The sequence below is a fragment of the Amblyraja radiata genome, chromosome 30 (assembly GCF_010909765.2).
Source record: "Amblyraja radiata isolate CabotCenter1 chromosome 30, sAmbRad1.1.pri, whole genome shotgun sequence".
In the NCBI taxonomy this organism is placed as follows: Eukaryota; Metazoa; Chordata; class Chondrichthyes; order Rajiformes; family Rajidae; genus Amblyraja; species Amblyraja radiata.
This window is the reverse complement of record NC_045985.1, coordinates 10,319,025-10,344,439: the sequence shown is the minus strand read 5'-3', so window position 1 is coordinate 10,344,439 and position 25,415 is coordinate 10,319,025. Positions and strand designations below refer to the sequence as shown.

General features: G+C 47.9%; 1 protein-coding gene across 1 annotated transcript in view; it reads left to right on the top strand.

Annotated features, from left to right (window-relative positions):
* The window catches only part of LOC116989957, a 551,502-nt gene extending 543,911 nt beyond the window's left edge, over nt 1-7,591 (top strand). Inside the window, exons 10-11 of the mRNA XM_033047512.1 lie at nt 1,449-1,492; nt 7,562-7,591. Of these exons, the coding sequence (XP_032903403.1) occupies nt 1,449-1,492; nt 7,562-7,591 (74 nt within the window). The remainder of the gene's footprint in view (nt 1-1,448; nt 1,493-7,561) is intronic.
* The last annotated feature ends 17,824 nt before the right edge of the window (nt 7,592-25,415 follow it).

Genomic DNA, 25,415 nt, shown 5'->3' with positions numbered 1-25,415 from the left:
CCCCGGACCAGTTTTTCAAAACACTTCATCACCACTGGTGTGAGTGCGACTGGCCGGTAGTCGTTGAGGCTGGAAATGTGGGGTTTTTTGGGCAAGGGGACTATGGTTGCGGACTTCAGACAGGGTGGAACAGTGGACTGGGCCAGAGACTGGTTGAAAATCCTCGTACAGACTCCAGCCAGCTGGTCAGCGCAGTCCTTCAGCACGCGTCCAGAGACGCCGTCGGGTCCATAGCCTTCCTTGGATTGATGGCCCGCAGCGTGCGCCTCACCTCATGCTCCTCTATCTTGAGGGTTAGGCTGCTGTGGACCATGTGGTGTGATGTGGCTGTCTCGGGTGGCTCCACTTCAAAGCGAGCAAATATTAGTCTGAAGAAGGGTTTTCGGCCCGAAACGTTGCCTTTTTCCTTCGCTCCATAGATGCTGCTGCACCCGCTGAGTTTCTCCAACATTTTTGTGTACCTTATTCTACACCTCGTTTGCCAAATCGCAATGCCTCTTAAATATAGTGGTTACATCTGATTTCACCACATCCTATGGCAAAATATTCCAGGTATTAACAACTCTTTGTGTGAAGAAAACTGCGTCCTCCAGTATTGATCTCTCTGCATGACAATAAGGTTTCGATGATCTAGCCTACATCCTGCTGCAGACTTTGACAGACTACCTTGCTATCCCCAACATTACCCGTTCTCCACAAACTTAGTAGTCACACCTCCTACATTCACATCCAAGCCATTAAAACATAAAATGAACAGCAATGGTTGCAGCACCGATCTCTAATGCACACCACCAGTCACAGATCTCCAGGCAGAAAGATCACACCTACTTTTTACCATTTTACCAACTCGTCTTGGATCCAACCTGACTTCCTTTTATGGACCAGCCTTACATGTGAAACATTGTCAAGTCCCTCAGTGAAGTTCATATATTGCTTCACAATGAGATCAGAGTGTTCTTGGTTGTACAGACACATCAAATCTACCCTCCACTAAAGAAAGCAAGTAAAGAGTAGCAGATTGCCCCCCCCCCCTGTCCAGTCCACTCCCGTTCAGTATGATCACGGCTACTCCACCCCACATCTCTACTTCCTCTTTAATTATCACACACCTCTGTCTCCTCATCTTCCAATCTGCCTCTCCCTCGCCATCTACTGCCAAGATATTTGAAAACCCGCCTTATTTCACCATCTCCACCCGCAGTTTCTTGTTCATCCTCACTTTCCACGTTTGTTTTCCCCATCCACGCACCGTGCCCCCTCCTGTTCCCGATAATCTGCGGAATTTCCCCTCTACAGCCCGGTTAAAAGCTCATGGAAAGATGTCTGTTGTCCATCCAATGTGGTTGTGGGTGAAACCCCTGAGCAAGGTGTCAGTTGTCCGCCCGCCTGTGCCTGACTCTCCCCCACCGACCCCCGGGGACTCTCTGATTCTCTGCTTCTCCCCCCAGACTCCGTCACCCTGGATGTGGAAACAGCGCATCAGTGGCTTGAGGTGTCTGAGGATCGGAAGAGGGTGAGACGGACCGAGACCCGGAGGAGTCTCCCTGACACCGGGAAGAGGTTTACAGCCGGGGCGTGTGTGTTGGGATCGGAGGGATTCACATCGGGGAGACATTACTGGGAGGTGGCGGGGAGTCGGGGCTGGAGTCTGGGAGTCGCCGCAGAGTCTGTGGAGAGGAAGGGGCCGGTCACACTGACCCCCGAGAATGGAGTCTGGAGGATATGGCGGTGGGATGAGGTGTTTGATGCATTCACCTCCCCTCCATCCCCTTTCCCCGCCTGTCCCATCCCCGGGAGGGTGGGAGTTTATCTCAGTTACGAGTCCGGGATAGTTTCATTTTACGACGTGGACACCAAGTCCCATCTCCACACCTTCGCTGGGAATAAATTCACGGAGAAACTTTATCCTTTCTTCAGGCCTTGGGATGAAAAGTGGCTGAGAATCTGGTCCGGTGCTGCTCAGCATCAGGAGCAGGGCTCAGGGGTTACATAGAAACATAGAAACATAGAAAGTAGGTGCGAGAGTAGACCACCAGGTCCGTCGAGCCCGCACCGCCATTCGCTCATGGCTGAACACTAAACAGACACCCTTACCCACAAACAGTAGACACAAGACACAGAACACAAGACACTACCCTCCCCTTTATACCGCTATCACCCCTCTCCACCCCAAGAACCTCGTGATCTCCTGGGGGAGGCAAAAAAACGGATAAAAACCCAGGTCCAATTCGGGAAAAAAATCCGGGAAATTCCTCTCCGACCCCAATCCAGGCGATCGACACTTGTCCAGGAGATCACTCAGGTCTTACTATACTAACCATACCTAGGTCCATATCCCTGCCCTCTCCCCGTAGCCCCTTATCCCCTTGGCAGCTAAAAAACCATCTATTTTAGTCTTAAATATATTTAAAGTTTCTGCTTCCACTGCTCCCTGGGGCAGTGAATTCCATAAATTAACCACCCTCTGGGTGAAGAAGTTCTTCCTCATCTCAGTTTTAGAGCCCCCCCTTATTCTGCAACTATGTCCCCTAGTTCTAGTTTCCCCGATCATTGGGAACATCCTCGGTGCATCCACCCGATCAAGGCCCCTCACGATCTTATATGTTTCAATGAGATCGCCTCTCATTCTTCTAAACTCCAAAGAGTAGAGTTCCAGCCTACTTAACCTTTCCTCATATGTCAATCCCCTCATTGCAGGAATTAATCTTGTAAACCTTCGCTGCACTGCCTCCAGGGCTAGTACATCCTTTCTTAAGTATGGACCCCAGAACTGTACACAGTATTCCAAATGTGGTCTCACTAATACTGTGTACAGCTGCAGCAAGACCTCCGTGTTTTTATACTCAATCCCCCTAGCAATAAAGGCCAAAACTCCATTGGCCTTCCTGATTGCTTGCTGCACCTGCATACTAACTTTTAGTGATTCATGTACTAATACCCCTAGATCCCTTTGCGTTGCATTACAACGCAGCTCCTCCTCATTTAGAAAATAACTTGCCCTATCATTTCTTTTCCCAAAGTGAATGACTTCACATTTATTAGTATTAAATTTCATCTGCCAAGTTGTTGCCCACTCACCTAGCTTATCTATATCCTTTTGCAGACTCTTCCTATCCTCCTCATCCCCTACTTTTCCTCCCATTTTTGTATCGTCCGCAAATTTTGATATATTACACTTGGTTCCCTCCTCCAAATCATTTATATAAATTGTGAACAACTGGGGTCCCAGCACCGACCCTTGCGGAACCCCGCTAGTTACCGGTTGCCATCCCGAGTATGAACCATTTATCCCCACTCTCTGCTTCCTATTTGTTAGCCAATCCTCTACCCATGCTAATATATTACCCCCAATCCAATAATTTTTATTTTTAGCAATAGTCTCTTATGTGGCACCTTGTCAAAAGCCTTTTGGAAGTCCAAGTATACCACATCCACCGGTTCCCCTTTATCCACCCGGGTTGTTACTTCCTCAAAGAATTCGAGCAGATTCGTTAAACAGGACTTCCCCTTCACAAAACCATGCTGGTTCTGTCCGATGAAGTCATGTTTATCCAAGTGCCCCGTTAGTGTTTCTTTAATAATTGTCTCTAACATTTTACCCACCACCGATGTTAGACTAACCGGTCTATAGTTACCCGCCTTCTGTTTACTTCCTTTTTTAAATATAGGTGTTACATTGGCCATTTTCCAATCCACTGGGACCGTTCCTGCCTCCAGGGAGTTTTGGAAAATTATCACCAATGCATCCACAATCCCCACCGCTATCTCCCTCAAGACCCTTGGATGTAATCCATCAGGCCCAGGGGATTTATCCTCCTTCAGTCTCATTAATTTCCCTAATACCACCTCCTTGGTGATCTTAATAGTATTTAGCTCCTCCATTCCTACCGCCCCCTGTTTATCCAGCGTTGGAATATTTTTTGTGTCTTCTATGGTGAAGACTGATACAAAATACTCGTTTAATGCCTTTGCCATTTCCATGTTCCCCACCAACAACTCTCCAGTCTCACCCTCCAATGGACCAACGTTCACCTTAGCCACCCTTTTTCTTTTTATATAGCTATAAAAACTCTTACTATTAGTTTTTATGTTGTTCGCTAAATTCCTTTCATAGTCTATTTTCCCCGTCTCAATTAATCTCTTAGTTATTTTTTGCTGACCTTTAAATGCTTCCCAATCCTCTACCCTCCCACTATCTCTGGCTACCTTATATGCCCTTGCCTTCAGCCGAATACTATCCTTTATAGTTTTACTGAGCCATGGCTGACTGTTCTTACCCTTACCCCTTTTTTTCTTCATAGGAATAAATTTTTCTTGAAGGTTATACAGTATACCCTTAAACGTACACCACTGCTCATGTACCGTCTTATTCTTGAGTCTGCTATCCCAGTCAACTTTGATCAGCTCAGTCCTCATACCTTCATAATCCCCCTTATTTAGACTAAGCACCCTAGCCTGAGTTTCAACCTGCTCCCCTTCTATTTGAATATGGAATTCGACCATATTGTGGTCACTTGTTCCCAACGAGTCCCTAACTATGACATTTTTAATTAATCCTGCTTCATTACACAGGACCAGATCCAAGATTGCCTCCCCCCTTGTCGGTTCTGTGACATACTGTTCTAGGAACCCGTCTCTAATACATTCTATAAACTCTTCCTCTAGTCTACCCTGCCCAGTTTGGTTTGCCCAATTAATATGAAAATTGAAGTCCCCCATGATTACAGCAGTTCCCTTTTTACATGCGTCAACTATTTGCAGATTTATGTTCTGACTAACAGCGTCACAGCTATTTGGAGGTCTATAAATTACACCCACTAGTGTTTTTTTCCCCTTATTATTCTCTATTTGTACCCAAGCTGTTTCACTATCCTGATCCTTCAACGCAATATCCTTCCTCTCTATTGCCGTTATTCCCTCCCTTATTAAAAGGGCCACCCCTCCTCCCTTTCTTTCCTGTCTATCTTTCCTAATTGTCGAGTACCCCTCTATATTTAACTCCCAGTCCTGATCCCCTTGCAGCAATGTCTCCGTAATGGCCACGATATCATAACTATATATACTTAATTGCACCGTTAATTCATTTATCTTATTACGAATACTCCGTGCATTTAGATAAAGCACTTTCAGATGATTTTTACTACCCTTCCTTTCCGTTTTTGCCCCTTTTACATCTAGAGCTTTATCTTCACACATTCTGTCTCCTGTCACATTTTGACTTTCCGCTTCCCCACTGATACCCTGCTCTATTTCCTCTACCCCTGCCGTTATTACCCCCCTTGATACCTCCCCCCGCTACTTAGTTTAAAGACCTCTCTACTGCCCTAGTTATATGATTTGCCAGGACCCCAGTCCCAGCACCGTTCAGGTGAAGTCCGTCCTTACAGAACAGATCCCCCCGTCCCAGTACTGGTGCCAGTGGCCCAAGAAACCAAACCCATTATTCCCACACCAGTCTTTGAGCCACGCATTTAGCTTTTTAATTTTACGTACCCTCGCCGATTTGGCCCGTGGCTCAGGTAGCAATCCGGAGATCAGTACCCTCGAGGTTCTGCTTTTTAATTTATTCCCTAACTGCTCAAACTCCTTCAGCAGATCCTCCTTCCTCGTCCTTCCTATGTCATTGGTCCCCACATGGACCACGACCACTGGATCCTCCCCCTCCCTCTGCAAATTTCTCTCCAGCATCGCAGAGATATCCTTAACCCTAGCACCGGGTAGGCAACACAGCCTTCGGGACATGTTCTGCTGGCCGCAGAGAACCTTATCTACCCCCCGAATAATACTATCCCCTATCACTACGGCATTTCTTCTAACTCCCCCCTCTTGAATGGCCTCCTGATCCACGGTGCTGCAGCCAGGTTGCTCATCCCTCCCACAGCCCCTGATCCCGTCCTTACATTGAGTAAGAGCCTCGGTCATGCTCGTCAGGGACAAGGGCTGTGGCTCCTGCCGCATCTCCTCCTGGTTCCCCCTACCTGCCTCGCTTATGGCCACACCTTCCTTTCCTTGCTCACTGCCTACTGAATTAGTTAAACTGGTCGGTGTGACCATCCCCTGGCACAAAACATCCAGGTAATACTCCCCCTCCCTGATGTACCGCAGCGTATGAAGTTGGGTCTCCAGCTCATCAATGCGGAGCTGGAGTTCCTCTAGCCTCAAACACTTACTGCAGCTGTAGGGATCTTCTACATCAATGGTGTCGACAAATTCCCACATCTCGCAGTATTGGCACATCTCCTGACCGCCCATCTTATATAAGTAATTAACTGGTCCTATTTAAGAATCCCCTACTGTATTGATACACCCCTTATTTATATAATCCTACCTCCTATAAATGGGAAAGTACTCACCCCAGCCGTAAATTACCTACTGGTTTGGCTGTCTAGTGGTAATTCCGTCCGCTCTTCCTGTCTGGTCCACTGCTCCCTTGCAGTGCGTGGCAAACCTCTTTGCCTCTGTTAGTCTCTGTTAGTCTCTCGAGCCGCGGCTCCGTCCGTCCTCCCTCGGCGACAGCACCTGTGGCACCCAAAGATACTACCTGTGTAGGGTTGTAGGGCAGAAACCCGGTGGACAACAGGTCGGCGCTGAACGGCTCCCATTTAATCCCCAAATTCCGCGTCGTGAAACCCCAGTGAGCGCGGAAATAAAACCAGGGGGAATGTAAATGTGGGAAGAGTGAAATAAACAGCAACTGAAATCAGAGCTGTCTGTCGATCCGTTCATTTCAACGCGTTAACCGCGTCCGGCGAAGGAACAGAAATACCTTTGTGAAAATATAAAGATTGAAACAATCGCCCTTCCCACGTGTTCAGAAGTTCATCAGGTGTTTGCAGCATTTGCTCTCCGCACAACAGATTTGTGTTCTTCGGGAAGGATCTTTGGAAGAATGGGTTCAAACCGAATTCCTGGTTCCAGGTGGGAGCCTGTTGTACTCAGGCTCTGCCTGTCTCTCTGTAGAATATGTAGAACATTCCTTGTTTCAGTCGCCGCCAGACCCCTCCCTCACCTCTCTCCCAGGTACATCATGTCTGTATCGGTGTTGCTTCTTGCTCTCGTTCACCGCCTTAACGCTTTATCTCCATATAATCATATAATTACAGCACGGAAAACAGGCCATCTCGGCACTTCAAGTCCGTGCCGAACACTTATTTTCCCCTGGTCTCATCTACCTGCACTCAGACCATAACCCTCCATTCCTTTCCCATCCATATACCTATGCAATTTATTTTTAAATGATAAAATCGAACCTGCCTCCGCCATTTCCAATGGAAACTCATTCCACACAGCTACCACTCTCTGAGTGAAGAAGTTCCCCCTCATGTTACCCCTAAACTTCTGTCCCTTAATTCTCAAGTCATGTCCTCTTGTTTGAATCTTCCCTACTCTTAATGGGAAAAGCTCCCTCACTGCCAGTTTCCAACCAGCTCTCACGTTCCTCTGCTCGAGCCCTTTCCCTTCACATTCTCGCTCAGAGAAAACAAGAGTGAACAAAGTCCATTCCAAGCCCGCGGACGCCATCGGCTACCTCGTCTAACCTCGACCCCTTTTCATGCATCAGAAATGCAATATTCCCCACAAGATCGAGTGAGTACAACAACAACACGCTTACATTTACAAAATATCCTCGCGTCTCTTTTAGGAGACCCCACAGTGCTTTACATGCGTAATGCCCCTGTCCCACTTAGGAAACCTGAACGGAAACCTCTGGAGACTTTGCGCCCCACCCAAGGTTTCCGTGTGGTTCCCGGAGGTTGCAGGTGGTTGCCGGAGGTTGCAGGTAGGGAGACTGACAAAAAACCTCCGGGAACCACACGGAAACCTTGGGTGGGGCGCAAAGTCTCCAGAGGTTTCCGTTCAGGTTTCCTAAGTGGGACAGGGGCGTAAGTCTCTGAAAAGCAGCCACGAATGGCAACTGAAATGCAGGAGTCAATTTGTAGACAGGAACACACAAAAGGAGTTTAAAAACATGCTATACAGTGCAAAGCGATTTGGGTTTATTTCAATTGTAGTATTAGAAGCACCAAGCACAGAATTCAAATACAATCTTTCTATTCAGTTCTTGTGAATGTTACTGGTGATGCGAATTATCCAAATTCAACATCAGGGTATTAAGTGTATGTTGTATTAATCTACAAACCTACAATATTGTAAGTGGTTAAGAAGTTTTTAAGATGGAACTGCAGAAGCTGGAAAATCGAAGGTACACAAAAATGCTGGAGAAACTCAGCGGGTGCAGCAGCATCTATGGAGCGAAGGAAATAGGCAACGTTTCGGGCCAAAACCCTTAGGCTAAAACCAAGTTTAAATGATCTATCACACCATGGCGGGGGGGGATATAAAATGACCCTATCTGCTGACCTATGACCTATAAATGAACAATTATCTGCTGCCTTGGGTCTACCAGACACCCTAAATGAACCCTATTATTAAAGATATTAAAGATACCAGTTAAAACCAGGTTTAGATGGTCAATTACAGCTTTGGAAATACAAAATCACCCATTGCCTTGGTCCTACCAGACTCCCCAAATAGTCCCTTAATTGCCTAACTGGGGGGGATGGGGGGTTGAGGGTTTGATAGGCACAAGGCATCCACACCCTCTCCACCCCCTCTCTCCCCACTTCTCCACCCCCCCTCCCTACCCCCCCACCTCTCTCTCGCTTTCTCTGCCTCGGGGAGGGGGTAGAGAGGGAGGGGGTAGAGGCAGCAGCTACCGGTCATGGAGCACAAGCCTCCCCATCGGGCACCGGGCCCAAGCTAGGCTGCCGGCGTCGTGGACCAGAGCGAGGACCGCAGCGCTCGGAGGACTGAAAAACAGCAGAGGGCTGGCAGGGCACTCACCAGCGTGACAGTCTACAACTCCGTCAGTTTCACCACCTCCAACGTGACCCCACCACTGGCCACATCTCCCCACATGTCTGCCTTCCGCAAAGACCGCTCCCTCCATAACTAAAAATATTAATCTATTCTTAAGAAATTGATAGATGTTTAGATCTGGTAATTGAATTTTGTAATTAGCTAGAATTAGGTAACTAACTAATTATATGCTTTAATTTCAAGTCATCTAAGTAAGATTGTTTCATATTTGTTTCAGAATGCTTCAATCTATAATAACTGAAAATTTATTTTAGTTCTCTTAATTTTTAAGAAAGTTATGGCCATTTGACTGTCCTCGATCACAGCTTTTGTGTTAAGTCAATGGAAAATTAATAGGGAAAAAGATGCTAATTTCCGAGTATGAAAATGGCCACATATTCTTATAGAAACTTACAAAATTCTTAAGGGGTTGGACAGGCTAGATGCAGGAAGATTATTCCCGATGTTGGGGAAGTCCAGAACTAGGGGTCACAGTTTAAGGATAAGAGGGAAGTCTTTTAGGACCGAGATGAGAAAATCATTTTTTACGCAGAGACTGGTGAATCTGTAGAATTCTCTGCCACAGAAGGTAGTTGAGGCCAGTTCATTGGCTATATTTAAGATATGGCCCTTGTGGCTAAAGGGATCAGGGGGTATGGAGAGATGGCAGGGATGGGATACTGAGTTGGATGATCACCATGATCATATCGATTGGTGGTGCAGGCTCGAAGGGCCGAATGGCCTACTCCTGCACCTATTTACTATGTCTATGTTTCTATGACTTTTTTTAATACTGAAGATATGAAAGTGAATTAGGTGACAAATTAAACTTCTTTTTATGCTTTATCTGATGGGATAAATTGCAGACTTGATTTTAAAAATCTCAAAAATTTGTAACATTGCTAGATGGGGAATGCACATTGAATTCTCCCAATTTTGTTAGCCCTTGCTGTCTCCTCCCCTTCCTACCTCTCCTTGAGCCCTCTGGCTGGCTCCTCCTCCTTTTTCTTCTATTCTCCCCGCCCCCCACCAGTCTGAAGAAGGGTTTCGGCCTGAAACGTTGCCCATTTCCTTCGCTGCATAGATGCTGCTGCACCCGCTGAGTTTCTCCAGCATTTTTGTGCACCTTCGATTTTCCAGCATCTGCAGTTCCTTCTGAAACAAATAACATTCACCTGCCGCATGGAGTCAGTCGCATACTGGTGGGACAGGCCTCGTAAACACGGCCTCGTTAACCTGCCGTCACTCATGAGCGCGCTCCAGTTAAAGCTCCATTCACAAAATCCTTTGTTCTCTCTGACATCACCGGCCCGCCCATTGACGCGTGATTGGTCGGTCCAGATCACTATGATCCGCTCCCGGATGCGTGATTGGCCGGCTGAGATCATGATGGCCCGCCTACTGTCGCGTGATTGGTGGATCCCGATCACCATGTCCCGCCCACTGACGCGTGATTGGTCGGGCCAGACCAGAATAGCCCGCCCCCCCCCCCGCTGACCGCGTGATTGGCCCGCGCCGTCCCTTCTCTCCAGGGATGTCAAGTCAAGTTTATTCGTCACATACACATACGAGATGTGCAGTGAAATGAAAAGTGGCAAATGCTCGCGGACTTTGTGCAAAAAGACAAACAACCAAACAAACTATAAACACAATCATAAACACACACATATTATTTTACATATTAAATATTGGAAGGAAAAACGTTCAGTAAAGTTAGTCCCTGGTCCTTTGGGACTGCCCTGAGATACTGGAGGAGGAGCAGGAGCAGCATCTTTAGCTGGGGCTGCCCTGAGATACTGGAGCAGGAGCAGCATCTTTGGGACTTCCCTGAGATACTGGAGGAGCAGCAGCATCAGCATCTTTGCTGAGACTTCCCTGAGATACTGGAGCAGGAGCAGCATCAGCATCTTTGCTGGGACCAAAGATCTTATAAGATCTTTAGCTGGGACTGCCCTGAGATACTGGAGCAGGAGCAGGAGCAGCATCTTTGTCAAGTCAAGTCAAGTCAAGTTTATTCGTCACATACACATACGAGATGTGCAGTGAAATGAAAAGTGGCAATGCTCGTGGACTTTGTGCAAAAAAACAAACAAACAACCAAACAAACTACAAACACAATCATAAACACACACATATTCTTTTACATATTAAATATTGGAAGGAAAAAACGTTCAGTAAAGTTTGTCCCTGGTGAGATAGGAGTTTACAGTCCGAATGGCCTCTGGGAAGAAACTCCTTCTCAACCCCTCCGTTGGCTATTTCCATGCCTGTCCTGTCCCGCTGAGTTATAGACCCAGAGACAGACAAAACAAACAAACAACCGTGCAAGCTATTCATTCACACATGGTCAGTATCTGTACCTTTAATAGTGTTATTTATTCATGCGGTGACTTCGACTTCTGTACATTCATCACCTATCGTTCCAGAGAGTACTCGTGGAAAAACGTTAAAACGCGTGCAAACGTTGTAATTTGTCTGTACACAAAAATGCTGGAGAAACTCAGCGGATGCAGCAGCATCTATGCAGCGAAGGAAATGTGCAACATTTCAGGCAGAAACAATTCTTCAAACAGGTGGGGGGGAATAAAGGAAAAAGGAGGAGGAGACAGCCAGAGGCGAAACGATCGCCAAGCCTACGCTTGGTCTCAGACTCTGCACAATAACATCACTTCAATACCAGACACTGGAATGAAGAAGGGGTCTAGTCCCGAAACGTCACCCATTCCATCTCTCCAGAGATGATGCTTGTCCCGCTGAGTTATTCCAGCCTTTTGTGTCTATCTGCAGTACCTTCTTATACGATCGATTTTTATTTAATAATCTCATGTGTAAACTTGAATTCAATGATTCAATTATACTCTATTGTCACGTGTACCTTGTGACGGTGGAATTATTTGCTTTTGCATGCAAACCTGTAAAATGCAGACTTTGCCTCCTCCATGGCCAGAGTGAGCCCCACCGCAAATTGGAGGAGCAGCACCTCATATTTCACTTGCGTAGTTTGCACCCCAACGGTATGAACATTGATTTCTCCAATTTCAGGTAGTCCTTGATGTCTCCCAGCTTTCTCACATCCCACTTTCTCCGCCTCCTCCTTTCTTCTTCCCGCCCCCCGCCCCCCCCCCCCCCACCCCCATACGAGTCTGAAGAAGGGTGATAACATCACTTCAATACCAGACACAATAACATCACTTTAATACCAGGCACTGTAATGAAGAAGGGTCTCGACCCTAAACGTCACCCGTTCCTTCTCTCCAGAGATGCTGCCTCACCCGCTGAGTTTCTCCAGCATTTTTGTCTACCTTCGATTTTTCCAGCATTTGCAGTTCTTTCTTAAACAATCATACTCTATTGTTCAACGTACCTCGGATCAGTGAAATGCCTTGTTTTTGCCAGTAACCCGGTAAAATACAGATCTGACCTGGGCGGTGCAGTGGGCGCCAACTAGGTTGCGAGAAGTTCATGGAACAGTCTATATTTCCCCGCAGCGGCGAACCAGGCCCCGCCGCACCAGGCGCCCCGCGCCGGGTCCCCCCTCGTTCTCGGCTGCCCCCCGCCGGGTTGCTCTCGGCTTGGAATGACTCAGGGCTATTTTCCCGGCGTGGAAAAGTCAATGACGGGACGACATAGATTTTAACACAGTAGGGGGATCTTTCAAGGAGATGTGCGGGGCATGTTTTATCACACAGGGTGGTGCGTGCCTGGAACGTGCTGCTGGAGTGGTGGTCGAGGCACATACGTTGGAGGCATTGCAGTCTGATGTTGGCTGAAGGAACTGTTCTGGTTCTATGTGGCCGTCAACAAAACCGACAGGTTCATTAGAGCTCCCATTCTCAGCTCCTTACCCACAACCATTAGGTTCTTGAACCGACCTGCACTGCCCGCGTTTGGCCCACATCCCTCTAACCTGTCCTAGCCATCTACCTGTCTAAATGCTTCTAAAACGTTGCGATAGTGCCCGCCTCATCTACCTCCTCCAGCAGCTCATTCAATACACCCACCACCCATTGTGTGAACAAAGTTACCCTTCAGGTTCCTATTAAACCTTTCCAACCTCACCTTAAACCTGTGTCGTCTGATACTTGATGCCCCTCCTCTGGGCAAGAGGCTCTGTGCGACTACCTGATCTGTTCCTCTCATGATTTTTTTACATCTCTTCTAAGATCATCCCTCATCGTGGAAAAGCAGCCAACATAATCAAATACTTGTCCCACCCCGGTCATTCCTGCTTCTCACTGTTCTTGTCGGGCAGAAGGTACAGAATCTTGAAAGCGCGTACTACCAGTCTCAGGAACAGCCTCCTCCCCTCTGTTATCAGGCTCCTGAATGGTCCTTCCATAAGCTAGACATTGTGTGTTGAAGGGCCTGTTCCTGTGCAGTATTGATGACGACTTGTTTTCTCTGTTGAGCGGCAGTGCAAGGTTGATTTTGTGACCAGAGTGGAGCTTACTTTACTTTAGAGATACAGCATGGAAGTAGACCCTTCGGCCCACCGAGTCCACATCGACCATCGATCACCAATTAACACTTGGTCTCTGTTATCCCACCTTCCCGTTCACTCCCAACATACTTGGGGCAATTTACAGAGGGCCAATTACCCTACAAACCCGCATGTCTTTTGAATGTGGGAGAAAACTGGAGCACCCGGAGGAAACCCACGCGGTCACCGGGAGAATGTGCACGTTCCGAACAGTGAACATGGTCAGGATCGAACCCGGGTCTCTGGCCCCGTGAGGCAGCGGTTCAATCTGCTTCTCCATATTACCTCTGAAATATTAACCCTTCCCTTTCCAGATACTGTACACTGCCCGACCTGCTGAATGCCGACAACGTTTTCTGTTTTTTTGTTGGCATTTTATGGTCAGACTCACGTTCCAATCACCCATTTAACTGGAAAAACTTTAGTTTCAGGGAATGAAATTTACCCGAAGCTGATTACAAATGACATCGGCTTTCTGGTAAGGGCTGTGATTGACGGGGCTGAGCTCCGCCTCCCCTCAGTCGTGCCCCGCCCCTTTCATTGATTATTCCACAGCTCCGGGCTCCCCCGGGTCATAAACCCCGCCCACACGTTGTTGTCCAGACTCACTTACCTCCTCTGAAGAAGGGTTTCGGCCCGAAACGTCGCCTATTTCCTTCGCTCCATAGATGCTGCTGCACCCGCTGAGTTTCCCCAGCAACTTTGTGTACCTTCGATATTCCAGCATCTGCAGTTCCCTTTTGATCACTTACCTCATCTGGCAGCTTGTTCCATTTCCCCACGACCTTCTGTGTGAAAATATTGTTCCTCAGGTTCCGATTAAATCTTGCGCCTCTCACCACAAACCTGTGTCCTCTAGTTCTCGACTCCACTACTCCGGGTAAAAGACTGTGCATTCACCCTATCCATTCACCTCTTGATCCCATGCACTTCAGCCTCCGGCGCTCCAATTAATTACTGCAGGGCGTCAGCAGTTTCAGCGAATGGGAATGCGTTTTGAACCAGGAAGTGGAGGTTAAAATGGCTGCGAAAGACCCGGTCGAGAGTTTAACAGAGGAGATAGTTTGTCCCATCTGTCTGGATTTCTTCACCGATCCAGTTATACTGGAGTGCGGGCACAACTTCTGCCGCTCCTGTATCACACAAAGTTGGGACAGGGAGGTGAGAAACTCCTGCCCGGAATGTAGAGAGGTGTTTACAGACCGCACCCCCAGGGTGAATCGGGCCTTGGCGAGACTGTCTGAGAAAGCTCGAACACTGAGCCTGAATCGGACAGAGAAGGAAAGTAAACTTCAGTGCGAGGAACATCAGGAAGAACTGAAGCTGTTTTGTGAAACTGACAAGAAGCTGATCTGTGTGATTTGTGCAGCTGGGCGGGAACACAAGTCTCACAACTTCATGCCGGTTAAAGAAGCTGTTGAAACCTACAAGGTAAAAGCAAACCGATTTTGATCGCATCATTGTTTAAATCCATCTTTATATTCTAACACTTTTATTCTCTGATTTTGAATCACAATCCCAGTATCAGACGAAATCTTCCATCCAGTCTCTCACAAAAAAGAAATCAGTGATCCAGCGAATGGAGCAGCAACAGAAACAGAAGATTTCTGGAGTTCTGGTGAGGCTTTTAAGTTTCGATTTCCTGATCTTGTGTAGATTTGATCCCTGTGGTGCGTGTGATAATAGGGCAGCGCAGTGACACAAGTAGTGCTGCTGTCTCCTAATTCTGGTGAGCGGGTTCGATCCTGACCTCGGGTGCTGCCCGTGTGGTTCACGCCTTCTCCCTGTTGTACATTCCTCCAGCATTTTTGTCTACATTAATGTACAATCTAATGTAATTATAATGTATAATGTCCACAATACCTGAGGTGTGCACAGACTGTAAGCGCATTTAAATCAGGCCTAAAAACACTGTTGTTTACTATAGCTTTTCCATAACCCGACATGCAGGTAATCTTAACCGTCTAATTTTAACCCTTTTATGTGCTTTTTAAAATCGTTTTATTGTTTCATTGACGTTGTTTTATTATTCATACATTTGTCGTATTGCTTATTTTGCAATTTTTAATTATTGACTATTTTATTTTTCTTTCTTGTAAAGCCACTTGAATTGCTGTTTGCACGAATGGTGCTATACAAATAAATTTGCCTTTGCCTTTGCCTTACATTAGACAAACTATTGAATTGCCAAAGCAAATAAAACGGGTACAGGCCAAATGTCACCGTTAAAGCCGCGAGGAAACACAGCCAGTGACATTATATGTTGTCCTTCACCTTTTATTTCACAGGAACAGTCACACGACCTTCAGTCCAAGATCACATCCCAGTATGCTGAACTGCACCAGATTCTCACTGAGAAAGAGCAGCGCACACTGGCAGATATCCGAGAGGAAGAGAAGAAGATTCTAAATACAATGGATACAAATCTTGGAAAGATTCAAGCAAATTTAAATTCCATTCAGGAGGAACTCTTAAAGTTGCAGCAACAGATGGATCAAAACGACAGTGTGGTGTTTCTGAAGGTGAGGGGTTACACTACAGTTTGGTGAAGTGGAAGTGCAGTCACAAAATGGTGGGTGACATTTCAGAAATAAATGCTGCATTTACCAGTAATTCGGAACTGAGAAAATGTTCCGTCTGTTCCAGCTGTTGTTGTTCAGAAACTAATTGGCCTCCCGCTGAATCTGTGGGATCTCAGGACTATCTGGCCGGAATGTAGTGAGGTGTTTGTATTATGTGGAGTTTAGAACTACGACAGGTGATCCTATATCTGATCCCAAGGACCACGAATGGACAGAGGGCGGTGAATATCTGGGAGTCTCCTACCAAGAGACTCTGAGAAGTTTTACATGTTGGACACATTTTAAACCAGAGGAGGATACATTTTTTTTAAATCTGGTAATTGTAATAGAGGAAATGAGGCAAAGAGGAGAAGTTCAGTCCTGGGCTAGATCAGCCATGACCACATTGTGGGGATTAACATTGAAATATAGAATGTGGCGCACACATCAGATTGATCATCTATATCCGGTTCCCATCAGCAGTGGGTGGTCACCTTGGGGGAATTTGCTCTGTTTGTTTTGTCCACCTTGTTTCACCATGGAATGACATCCCATTCTACACCATGGACAGGCCATTTGGCCCATCCTATCCAGTCACGAGTTCTGCTCCACTAATCATCCCTCCTATCTATTCTCCACACCCGCTAACAATACCCCAAATTCCATGAGCCCTAATGTGTTTACCCCACTGTTAATCCTGGCTAAATTGGACCAGCCAGGACTTCAAAATGGGGTTAGGTTTCAGGGTTTGCTGGGAGATTTGGTCAAATTGGAATTGCTCTCTGGGACAGGCTGCGATAGATGCCAGGAAGTCTGGAACTTAGATACAATTTGCAAGCAAAGAATGGGAAGCCTTGCAAATCCTGTCAATCTGGTACTAAATGCATAGAATGGATTGGATGGCTGCAAACCAGGCATATACCTTGTAAATAACTTGTAAATAATGTTGCAGAGTCTGACTCTGCTAAGTGTTGATTGGATGGGGTCTGAGAGATCTGTTCATCAGGGTAAATGTTTCCAAGTTGATTTCATCTTGAGGTCCGTTGTGAATACAATGTATTGAATTGTTGTATCATTGGGTTAGGGAAATGCCTGTTATGTATGGGGTTAATCGATATTTGTAATTGGGTGATTAAGAGACAACCCCCATGTGGTTCGGCCCTCGAGTTTGCGGGGCATATAAAAGTCCCTGGTCACAAGGCTCAGGGCCCATCTTCTGGAAGAGAGCTCAGGACCAGGTACCGTTCTGGAGTGCCTCTGTCTGTGCGAGGCCTAGAGGGTTTGAACAGATAGACGCAGGGATCGAACCCACCGTGGGATATGTACAGTGCGTGATCTGTGACGTGCTTTTGGTAGAATACAATTAATTGATTCAAGTGCTTGATTCAGTGTTTTTACTGAAACTAGACTGGGGGGAAGCTTAGAACCGAGCAATTATCACCGCTTGCATTTAAATTTATCTCTGCTGTTGGCTTCAGTCCCTCCAATGCAAGTGAGGTCCATGTTCTCATGACTACATTCCTGTCGGTATTTATTGAAGACCACGTTACATTTCAACTTTGATTATTGGTCTCCCCTTCGATTTGAGATATTATTTCATCCCAACACATTTAAATCCACCGATAATATTAAATTCCCTCTCATCATTCCTGAAAACTTCTACAGATGAAATCCCATCACCTGCCCAGTCTTTTCATTAAGTTCCATCCTCTCAGTTATGACATAGAAACATAGAAAATAGGTGCAGGAGTAGGCCATTTGGCCCTTCGAGCCTGCACCGCCATTCAATATGATCATGGCTGATCATCCAACTCAGTATCCCATCCCTGCCTTCTCTCCATACCCCCTGATCCATTTAGCCATAAGGGCCACATCTAACTCCCTCTTAAATATAGCCAATGAACTGGCCTCAACTACCTTCTGTGGCAGAGAATTCCACAGATTCCCCACCGTCTGTGTAAAAAATGATTTTCTCATCTCGGTCCCAAAAGACTTCCCTCTTATCCTTAAACTGTGACCTCTAGTTCTGGACTTCCCCAACATCGGGAATAATCTTCCTGCATCTAGCCTGTCCAACCCCTTAAGAATTTTGTAAGTTTCTATAAGATCCCCCCTCAATCTTCTAAATTCTAGCGAGTACAAGCCGAGTCTATCCAGTCTTTCTTCATATGAAAGTCCTGCCATCCCAGGAATCAGTCTGGTGAATCTTCTCTGTACTCCTATGGCAAGAATGTCTTTCCTCAGATTAGGAGACGTCATTCTCATGAACGTTCCTTGTGCTTTTCCCCATCGTTCTACATCTCTGCGACAATATCCGCTTTCTCTCTGCATGACAGTGGTGATAAGAGTTGGGAAATGGGAATTATCAGAGGGTTGTAGAAATTTGGTGAAATTCCCGCTGTCGGGATGAGGATGGTTCATCTCAGTCAATTGAGATTTGTGTTTTATTTCTTTCAGGAGGAAGCTGGTCGCAAGCGAAGGTAGGACATTGTCTTGACGGAAACAGTGTAAGTGTTTTGTGGAACACCTTAAAACATTTCTAGTGCTCAGTTTATAACCAGCTGTTCAATGTTTCCAGGTATCGTGATGAAGCCAAACCACTGTCGGTGGTAGATGAAGCCTTGCCGATTGAAAAGTTTCATTGCCCTGTTTCGTTCAACACGACATTCAAAGAAACATCTGATGACTTCAAGCAAGGTAAAGCTTGTACCTTTTCCATTATTCTTGTTTCTGATATCTTTAAGCAATACGTAGATGCAAACATTAATAGTATTGTGGACTGAAGGGAAATTGGAGATACCATTAAACCCATCAGCTGGGAAGCATCACAGAGTCAGACGTTCATACTCCTGCTTTGGGTGAAATACTGTGGCTATTCACCCTATCTGTGCACCTTATATAAATCTTGTCCAAAGACAAATGTCCCTGCCTGTCCAACGTCTCCTTATATCCCAGCCCTTCAGACCTGATGAAATTATCATAAATCCTTTTGCACCCTCTCTAATTTGCTAACTATCTTAATGTGTCAAAAGCTGTATTTAATATCCTGACCTATGAAAGCATGAGTGACAAACACATTCTTCACCACCCTGCCTGGCCCTGTTGCATCTTCCATGGCACTGTGTACCTGCAGCCTGCGATCTCTCAGTTCTATAAAGTTTCCAGTTTACTGTGTATGTCCAGCCCTGGTTTGTCTCAGCAAAGTGCATCGCCTCACCTTCACATGAATAAATCTCACCTGCCGTTCCTGAGCCCATTTGCCCAGTTCACAGGGATCCCATTTACTCTCAGATAACCTTCTTCACTCTCCACAATGTCACCAATTTTAGTTCCATCTGCAAACTGACTAACCGTGCAACCTACACACACACCCAATCGTATATATAAATAAGGAACAACAGTGGACTCTGTCTCCAGTCTGAAAAACAACCCTCTACAAACATCCTCTGTCTGCGACCTTCAGGTAAATGTTGTATTCCATCGGCTAGTTCACCCCGGATTCCATGAGATCCAACCTTCCAGAGCGGCCTCTCATGCGGTGTGTAGAAGTTGCATCTCTCAGAGGGCAGTGAATATCTGGAATGTTGTGTCCAAGGTGGTGGTAAAAGGCTGAGTTATTGGATATGTGCAACTTGGCTACAAATAAATATTGGATTGATCCAATATTTAAGATTATGGGGAACTCGCACAGAAGAGGAATTGGTGCCAGCTTAGATCAGCCATGATCACATTGAATGGAGGGGCAAGCCTGAGGAGCGGATCCTAATCCTGCTCCTGTTTTCTTGTGTTCCTATGCTCCTGTGTACCGATAAATTTACAGACTTGACACAGAGGATTTGAAGCAAAGATTAACAATACTTGTTCCTGGGACAATGAGTTTGCCGTGCGTGGTGAGATTGAGTAGACTAGGCCTGTGTACTCGAGTGTTCAGGTGTATAGGAGGAGATCTCAGTGAAACACAAAGTTCTTACAGGGCTCAGTGGGCTGGATGCAGGGAGGATGTTACCCCTGTCTGAGGGGTCTGTAGAACGGGCACCCTCTCAGAATGTGGGCTGCACCATGTGGGACAGAGATAAGGAGACATTACTGCACGCAGAGACTGGGGAACCTCTGGAATTCCCTGTACCGTTGGCTGTGGACACTCAGTCATTCAGTGCTCTTGGAGCTGAGGGCCATGGTTGTACATTACAGAATGAGGCCCTTCGGCCCATCATGTACATGTCCACCCATTTCCCAGCTTTACAAATGGATTTGACCACATTATATTGGTATTCTTCTGCACCTCACCTAGATAAGTGCCTCACATATTATGATTAGATCTCACCACCACCTCCTCTGTAGCATGTTCCAGATATCACCCACTCTCAATGTAAAGGAAACTTACTACTCAGATCAACTTTAAAATTCCTTGCTCTCAAGATAAACCTGCACTCTTGATTTGATATCCCTGCTGCAGCACCGATCCCTGCTGCACTCCACCAGTCACAGACCTCCAAGCAGAAAACTCATCCTTCTACCGCTACCTTCTACCTCCAACCACCAAGCCAATTTTGGATCCATTTCACCAGCTCGCCTTGGATCCCACCTGCCTTCACTTTCTTGACCAGCCATACATGCGGAACATTGTCAAGTCCCTCAGTGAAGTTCATATATTGGTTCACAATGAGATCATCAAATCCACCCGTGAATCCCCTCTCTTTCAGCGACCCTACAACCACAAGTCTCCACCCATTCTGTCCAACACCTGATCATTCAACCTCTGCTTCCTTCCATGGTCCAAGCCACCCCTCCCTCTCTCACCCTCCACTCAAAGCAACAGGGGCAGGTCATCTGGCCCCTCATGTCTCCCCCTTCCGTTCACTGTGATCATGATGACTCCACCCCACACCTCTACCTCCTATTTAACAACCTCCAACTACCGCTCACCTCAATTTCCTCTTGCTCCAATCTGCCTCCGTATCTCAATAGCCCGCTTCATTTTTCCATCCCCACTGCAATCTCGCAATCCTCCTCACTCTCCGCACTCGTCCTCCCCGTCCATCCTCCCCCACCTCACAAAATTCCCCTCTCCTTCCCTGGATAAAGACTCTGGGAAAGATGTCTGTTGTCCACCGGATGTGGTTGGGGTGAAACCCCGGGTAAGGTTTCAGTTGTCCGCCCGCCTGATTCTCTGCATCTCCCCCCAGTCTCCGTCACCCTGGATGTGGAAACAGCGCATCCGCAGCTCGATGTGTCTGAGGATCGGAAGAGGTTGAGCTGGACCGGGACCCAGAGGAGTCTCCCTGACACCGGGAAGAGGTTTACAGGCAGGGAGTGTGTGCTGGGATCGGAGGGATTCACATCGGGGAGACATTACTGGGAGGTGGAGGTGGCGGGGAGTGGGCGCTGGAGTCTGGGAGTCGCCGCAGAGTCTGTGGAGAGGAAGAGACGGGTCAAACTGACCACGGAGACTGGAGTCTGGAGCATCTGGCGGGTGGGTGACCAGTTTCATGCATCCACCTCCCCTCCATCCCCTCTCCCCGCCCGCCTCATCCTCGGGAGAGTGGGAGTTTATCTCAGTTACGAGTCCGGGACAATTTCATTTTACGACGCGGACACCAAGTCCCATCTCCACAGCTTCACTGGGAATGAATTCACGGAGAAACTTTATCCTTTCTTCGGGCCTTGGGATAGAAACTGGCTGAGAATGTGCACCGCTCCGGGTGTGTGTAAAATAATGTAAATGTGGGAAGAGTGAAATAAACAGCAACTGATATCAGAGCTGTCTGTCTGTCTGTCTGTCGATCCGTTCATTTTAACGCGTTAACCGTTCCGGCAACGGGACAGAAATTACTTTAGTGAAAATATAAAGATTGACACAATCTCGCCTTCCCACGGGTTCAGCAGCAGCCGCGGGTGGGCGGCGGGTCCTGAGCTCCGGGCTCCCCGGGTCCTAAACTCCCCCCGAGTAACAACGTGACACAAGCGGTGTTGGTGCGGAATTCAACAGCGGCGTAAAGGCGAGTTTGGGGATAGGTGCAGATAGAAGGGCAGAATAACATCGGAAGTGGTCAAGATCTTACTTTTGATATAGATATAAACCAAAATGTATCTACAAATAAGATCCGACATAATATTTATTGCGGATAGATGGATAGAGGTGTTTTAGAAATTGGTATATATGAGGGAGGTTGAATTGAGTTACGCGAAGTGCGTGCAGGACGGTGTTAGTGTGCGGAGATTGTTGGTCGGCGTAGACTTGGTGGACCGAGCGGCTCGTTTCCACTCGTCAAGTTAAACAAATTGCGAGCAATTTCGCAAAGTACAAAGTGAGTAACTCAGCTGGTTTCCCCCAAGAATGATGCCCAAAGCGTTGAGTTACTCCAACACATTGTATCCACAAGTACATCCACTTCCTCCCGAATGAGGAAGTTCAAACAGGCTGCCACCTGGCGTCACCTCGTCCGTTACTCAATTCTCCCAACACATTGCACAACACCGTATCATGCAAACTATTTGTGCGTATCCTTCATTCATTCTTCTATATCTCTCTACATCACCGTCTATATCTCTCGTTTCCCTCTCCCCCCGACTCTCAGTCTGAAGAAGGATCTCCACCCGAAACGTCACCCACTCCTTCTCTCCAGAGATGCTGCCTGACCCGCTGAGTTACTCCAGCACTTTGTGTCTATCCCTCGAAACCTTTCCTTGGTGAGGGGATGGGGAGGGGAAGGGGGGTGGGGAAGCGGAGAGGGGAGGAGGGGTGGGGGGGCAAGAGAGGTGAGAAAGGAGGGGAGGGAGAAGAGGAGAGGTTTAGGGGAGGGGAACAAGATGGGATACATCGATAAATAGAAAATAGGTGCAGGAGGAGGCCATTCGGCCCTTCGAGCCAGGACCGCCATTCAATGTGATCATGGCTGATCATCCACAATCAGTTCCCCGTTCCTGCCTTCTCCCCATATCCCTTGATTCCACCAGCACTAAGGGCTCCATCGAACTCTCTTGTGAACGCATCCAGTGAATCGGCCTCCACTGCCATCTGAGGCAGAGAATTCCACAAATCGGTCACGGTGGCGCAGCGGTAGAGTTGCTGCCTTACAGCGAATGCAGCGCCGGAGACCCGGGTTCGATCCCGACTACGGGCCTGTCTGTACGGAGTTTGCACGTTCTCCCCCTGACCTGCGTGGGTTTTCTCCGGGACCTTCGGTTTCCTCCCACACTCCACAGACGTGCAGGTTTGTAGGTTAATTGGTTTGGTGAATGTACAAATTGTCCCTAGTGGATGTAGGATGGTGTTAGTGTGCGGGGATCACTGGTCGGTGTCGATCCGGTGGGCCGAAGGGCCTGTTTCCGTGCTGTATCTCTAAACTAAACGATACTGCCTGTCCCACTGAGTTACTCCAGCATTTTGTGTGTGTGTATCTGCGGTTTAAACCAGCATCTGCGGTTCCTTCCTGCATAATATGAATGTGTTGAACGCTGGGCGCTGGTGTGTACACGTGAATACTTCTGTGAATGAAGTTTTATTTTACAACGTGTTCTCTGCTCTCTGGGCTGGCGTTGGCAACGTGCACTGAGACAGACTTCTCTTCATCCACCTTTTATTAAGAAAATGCAAAAACACACAGAAACAGCGGCCGCCTCTGTCGGTGGTGAATCTTCGCCGGTCCCAGGATCACGCGTGGTCGGGAGGGTGGGACGGTTCCCGCTGCCCAGCCCAACTTGGGGAGGGGGTGCTGGGAACTGGACCCAGTGGACACCCCCCCCCCCCCCCACCCCCAACAATCCTCCCTGTTACCTGTAGGGGGTAGGGGAGGATCCAGGCAGCATCTCTGGAGAACATGGACAGGGCGCAGGTGCCGGAGTAACTCAGCGGGAGAGGCAGGTCTGAAGAATGGTCTCGACCAGAAACGTCACCCATTCCTTCTCTCCAGAGATGCTGCTTGTCCCGCTGAGTTTCTCCAGCTTTTTGTGTCTATCTTTGTGGAATATGGGTGGGAGATGGAGACAAAGTGCCGGAGTAACACAGCGGGTCAGGCAGCATCTCTGGGGAACATGGAGAGGACACAGAGTGCCGGAGTAACTCAGCGGGTCAGGCAGCATCTCTGGGGAACATGGAGAAGACACAGAGTGCCGGAGTAACTCAGCGGGTCAGGCAGCATCTCTGGGGAACATGGAGAGGACACAGAGTGCCGGAGTAACTCAGCGGGTCAGGCAGCCTTAACGCGTGTCAAGCGTTATGGGGAGAAGGCAGGAAAATGGGATTAGGAGGCAGAGATCAGCCATGATTGAATGGTGGAGTGGACTCGATGGGCCGAATGGCCTAATTCTACTCCTATAACTTGTGAGCGTCTCTGAAGAGAAAGGAACAGCTGACGGTTAGGGTCGAGACCCTTCTTCAGACTGAATGTGCGGGAGGGGGCTTTGGGGGGCAGGAATGGGGGAATGGAGAGGGGAGGGGGCGTGAATGTGGGGAGATTCCCCGGGTGGTCAGTTGTGTTTCTGCCGTTTCCAGAAGCGTTTGACGTCAGGGTGGCTGGTGGGGGTGACCACCATCAGCCGCTTGGGGGGATTCTCCCACACCAGCACCCCCAGGTCCCGCGCATAGTCACGCAGCAACTCAAAGTCCACCTGCGACAGGAACTGGTTGTACAGCACACCTGTGGGGGGAGAGCGAGAGGGGGGGGGGAGAGAGGGGGAGGTAAGAGGGGTACAATGAGAAGGGGGAGATCACCCTAAACTAGACCGTGAGATCTCGAGGCTGATTTCTGCCCGTCCCTTCTCTCCCCCTCCCCATCTCCTCCCCACTCCCTCTCACCATCCGTCTCCCCTCACCCCCCCCCATCCCCCCACGGTCCCCTCCCTCTCCCCGTCCCCCCGAACCTCACCCGGTGCAGCCACCACACGGTGAACTTGCCTTGGGTGAACTGTAGCCGGTCACGTTCGAGTTCCCAGAGCCGCTCCTGGTCGGTGATGGTGGGAGGCAGCACCAGGGTCTGTGGGAGACAATTGTCATAGGGCATCCGCCTTGGCCTACGCAATCTCACGGTGACAAACGTTTTTACTCCCCTTCGCATTCCCATACTGACATTTCTGCCCTGGGCCTCCTCCACTGTCAGAGTGAGGCCACATGCAAATTTGAGGAACAGCATCTCATATTTCGCTTGGGCAGCTAGCAACCCAGCGGTATTCATATTGATTTCTCTAAATTCATGTAACCCTTTCATTCCCTCTCCCTCCTTCTCTCCCTACCCACCATAGGCGTCCCGCTAGTTTTACTATTCGTGTCCCATAATCATCATCTCTTCCACAGTCAACAATGGATCATTGTGGGCTCCATTTTCCCTTAGACATCGGGAAATTGACCACAAACACACTGACTCCAACAGCTACCCACTCTGTGCCTCCTCCAGCCCAGCCTCCTGTGAGGATGCCATCCCCTTCGCTCAGTTCCTCCGTCTCCGCCGCATCAGTGATCTAGATGAGGTGTGTAGGAAGGAAGTGCAGATGCTGGTTTAAACCGGGGATAGACACAA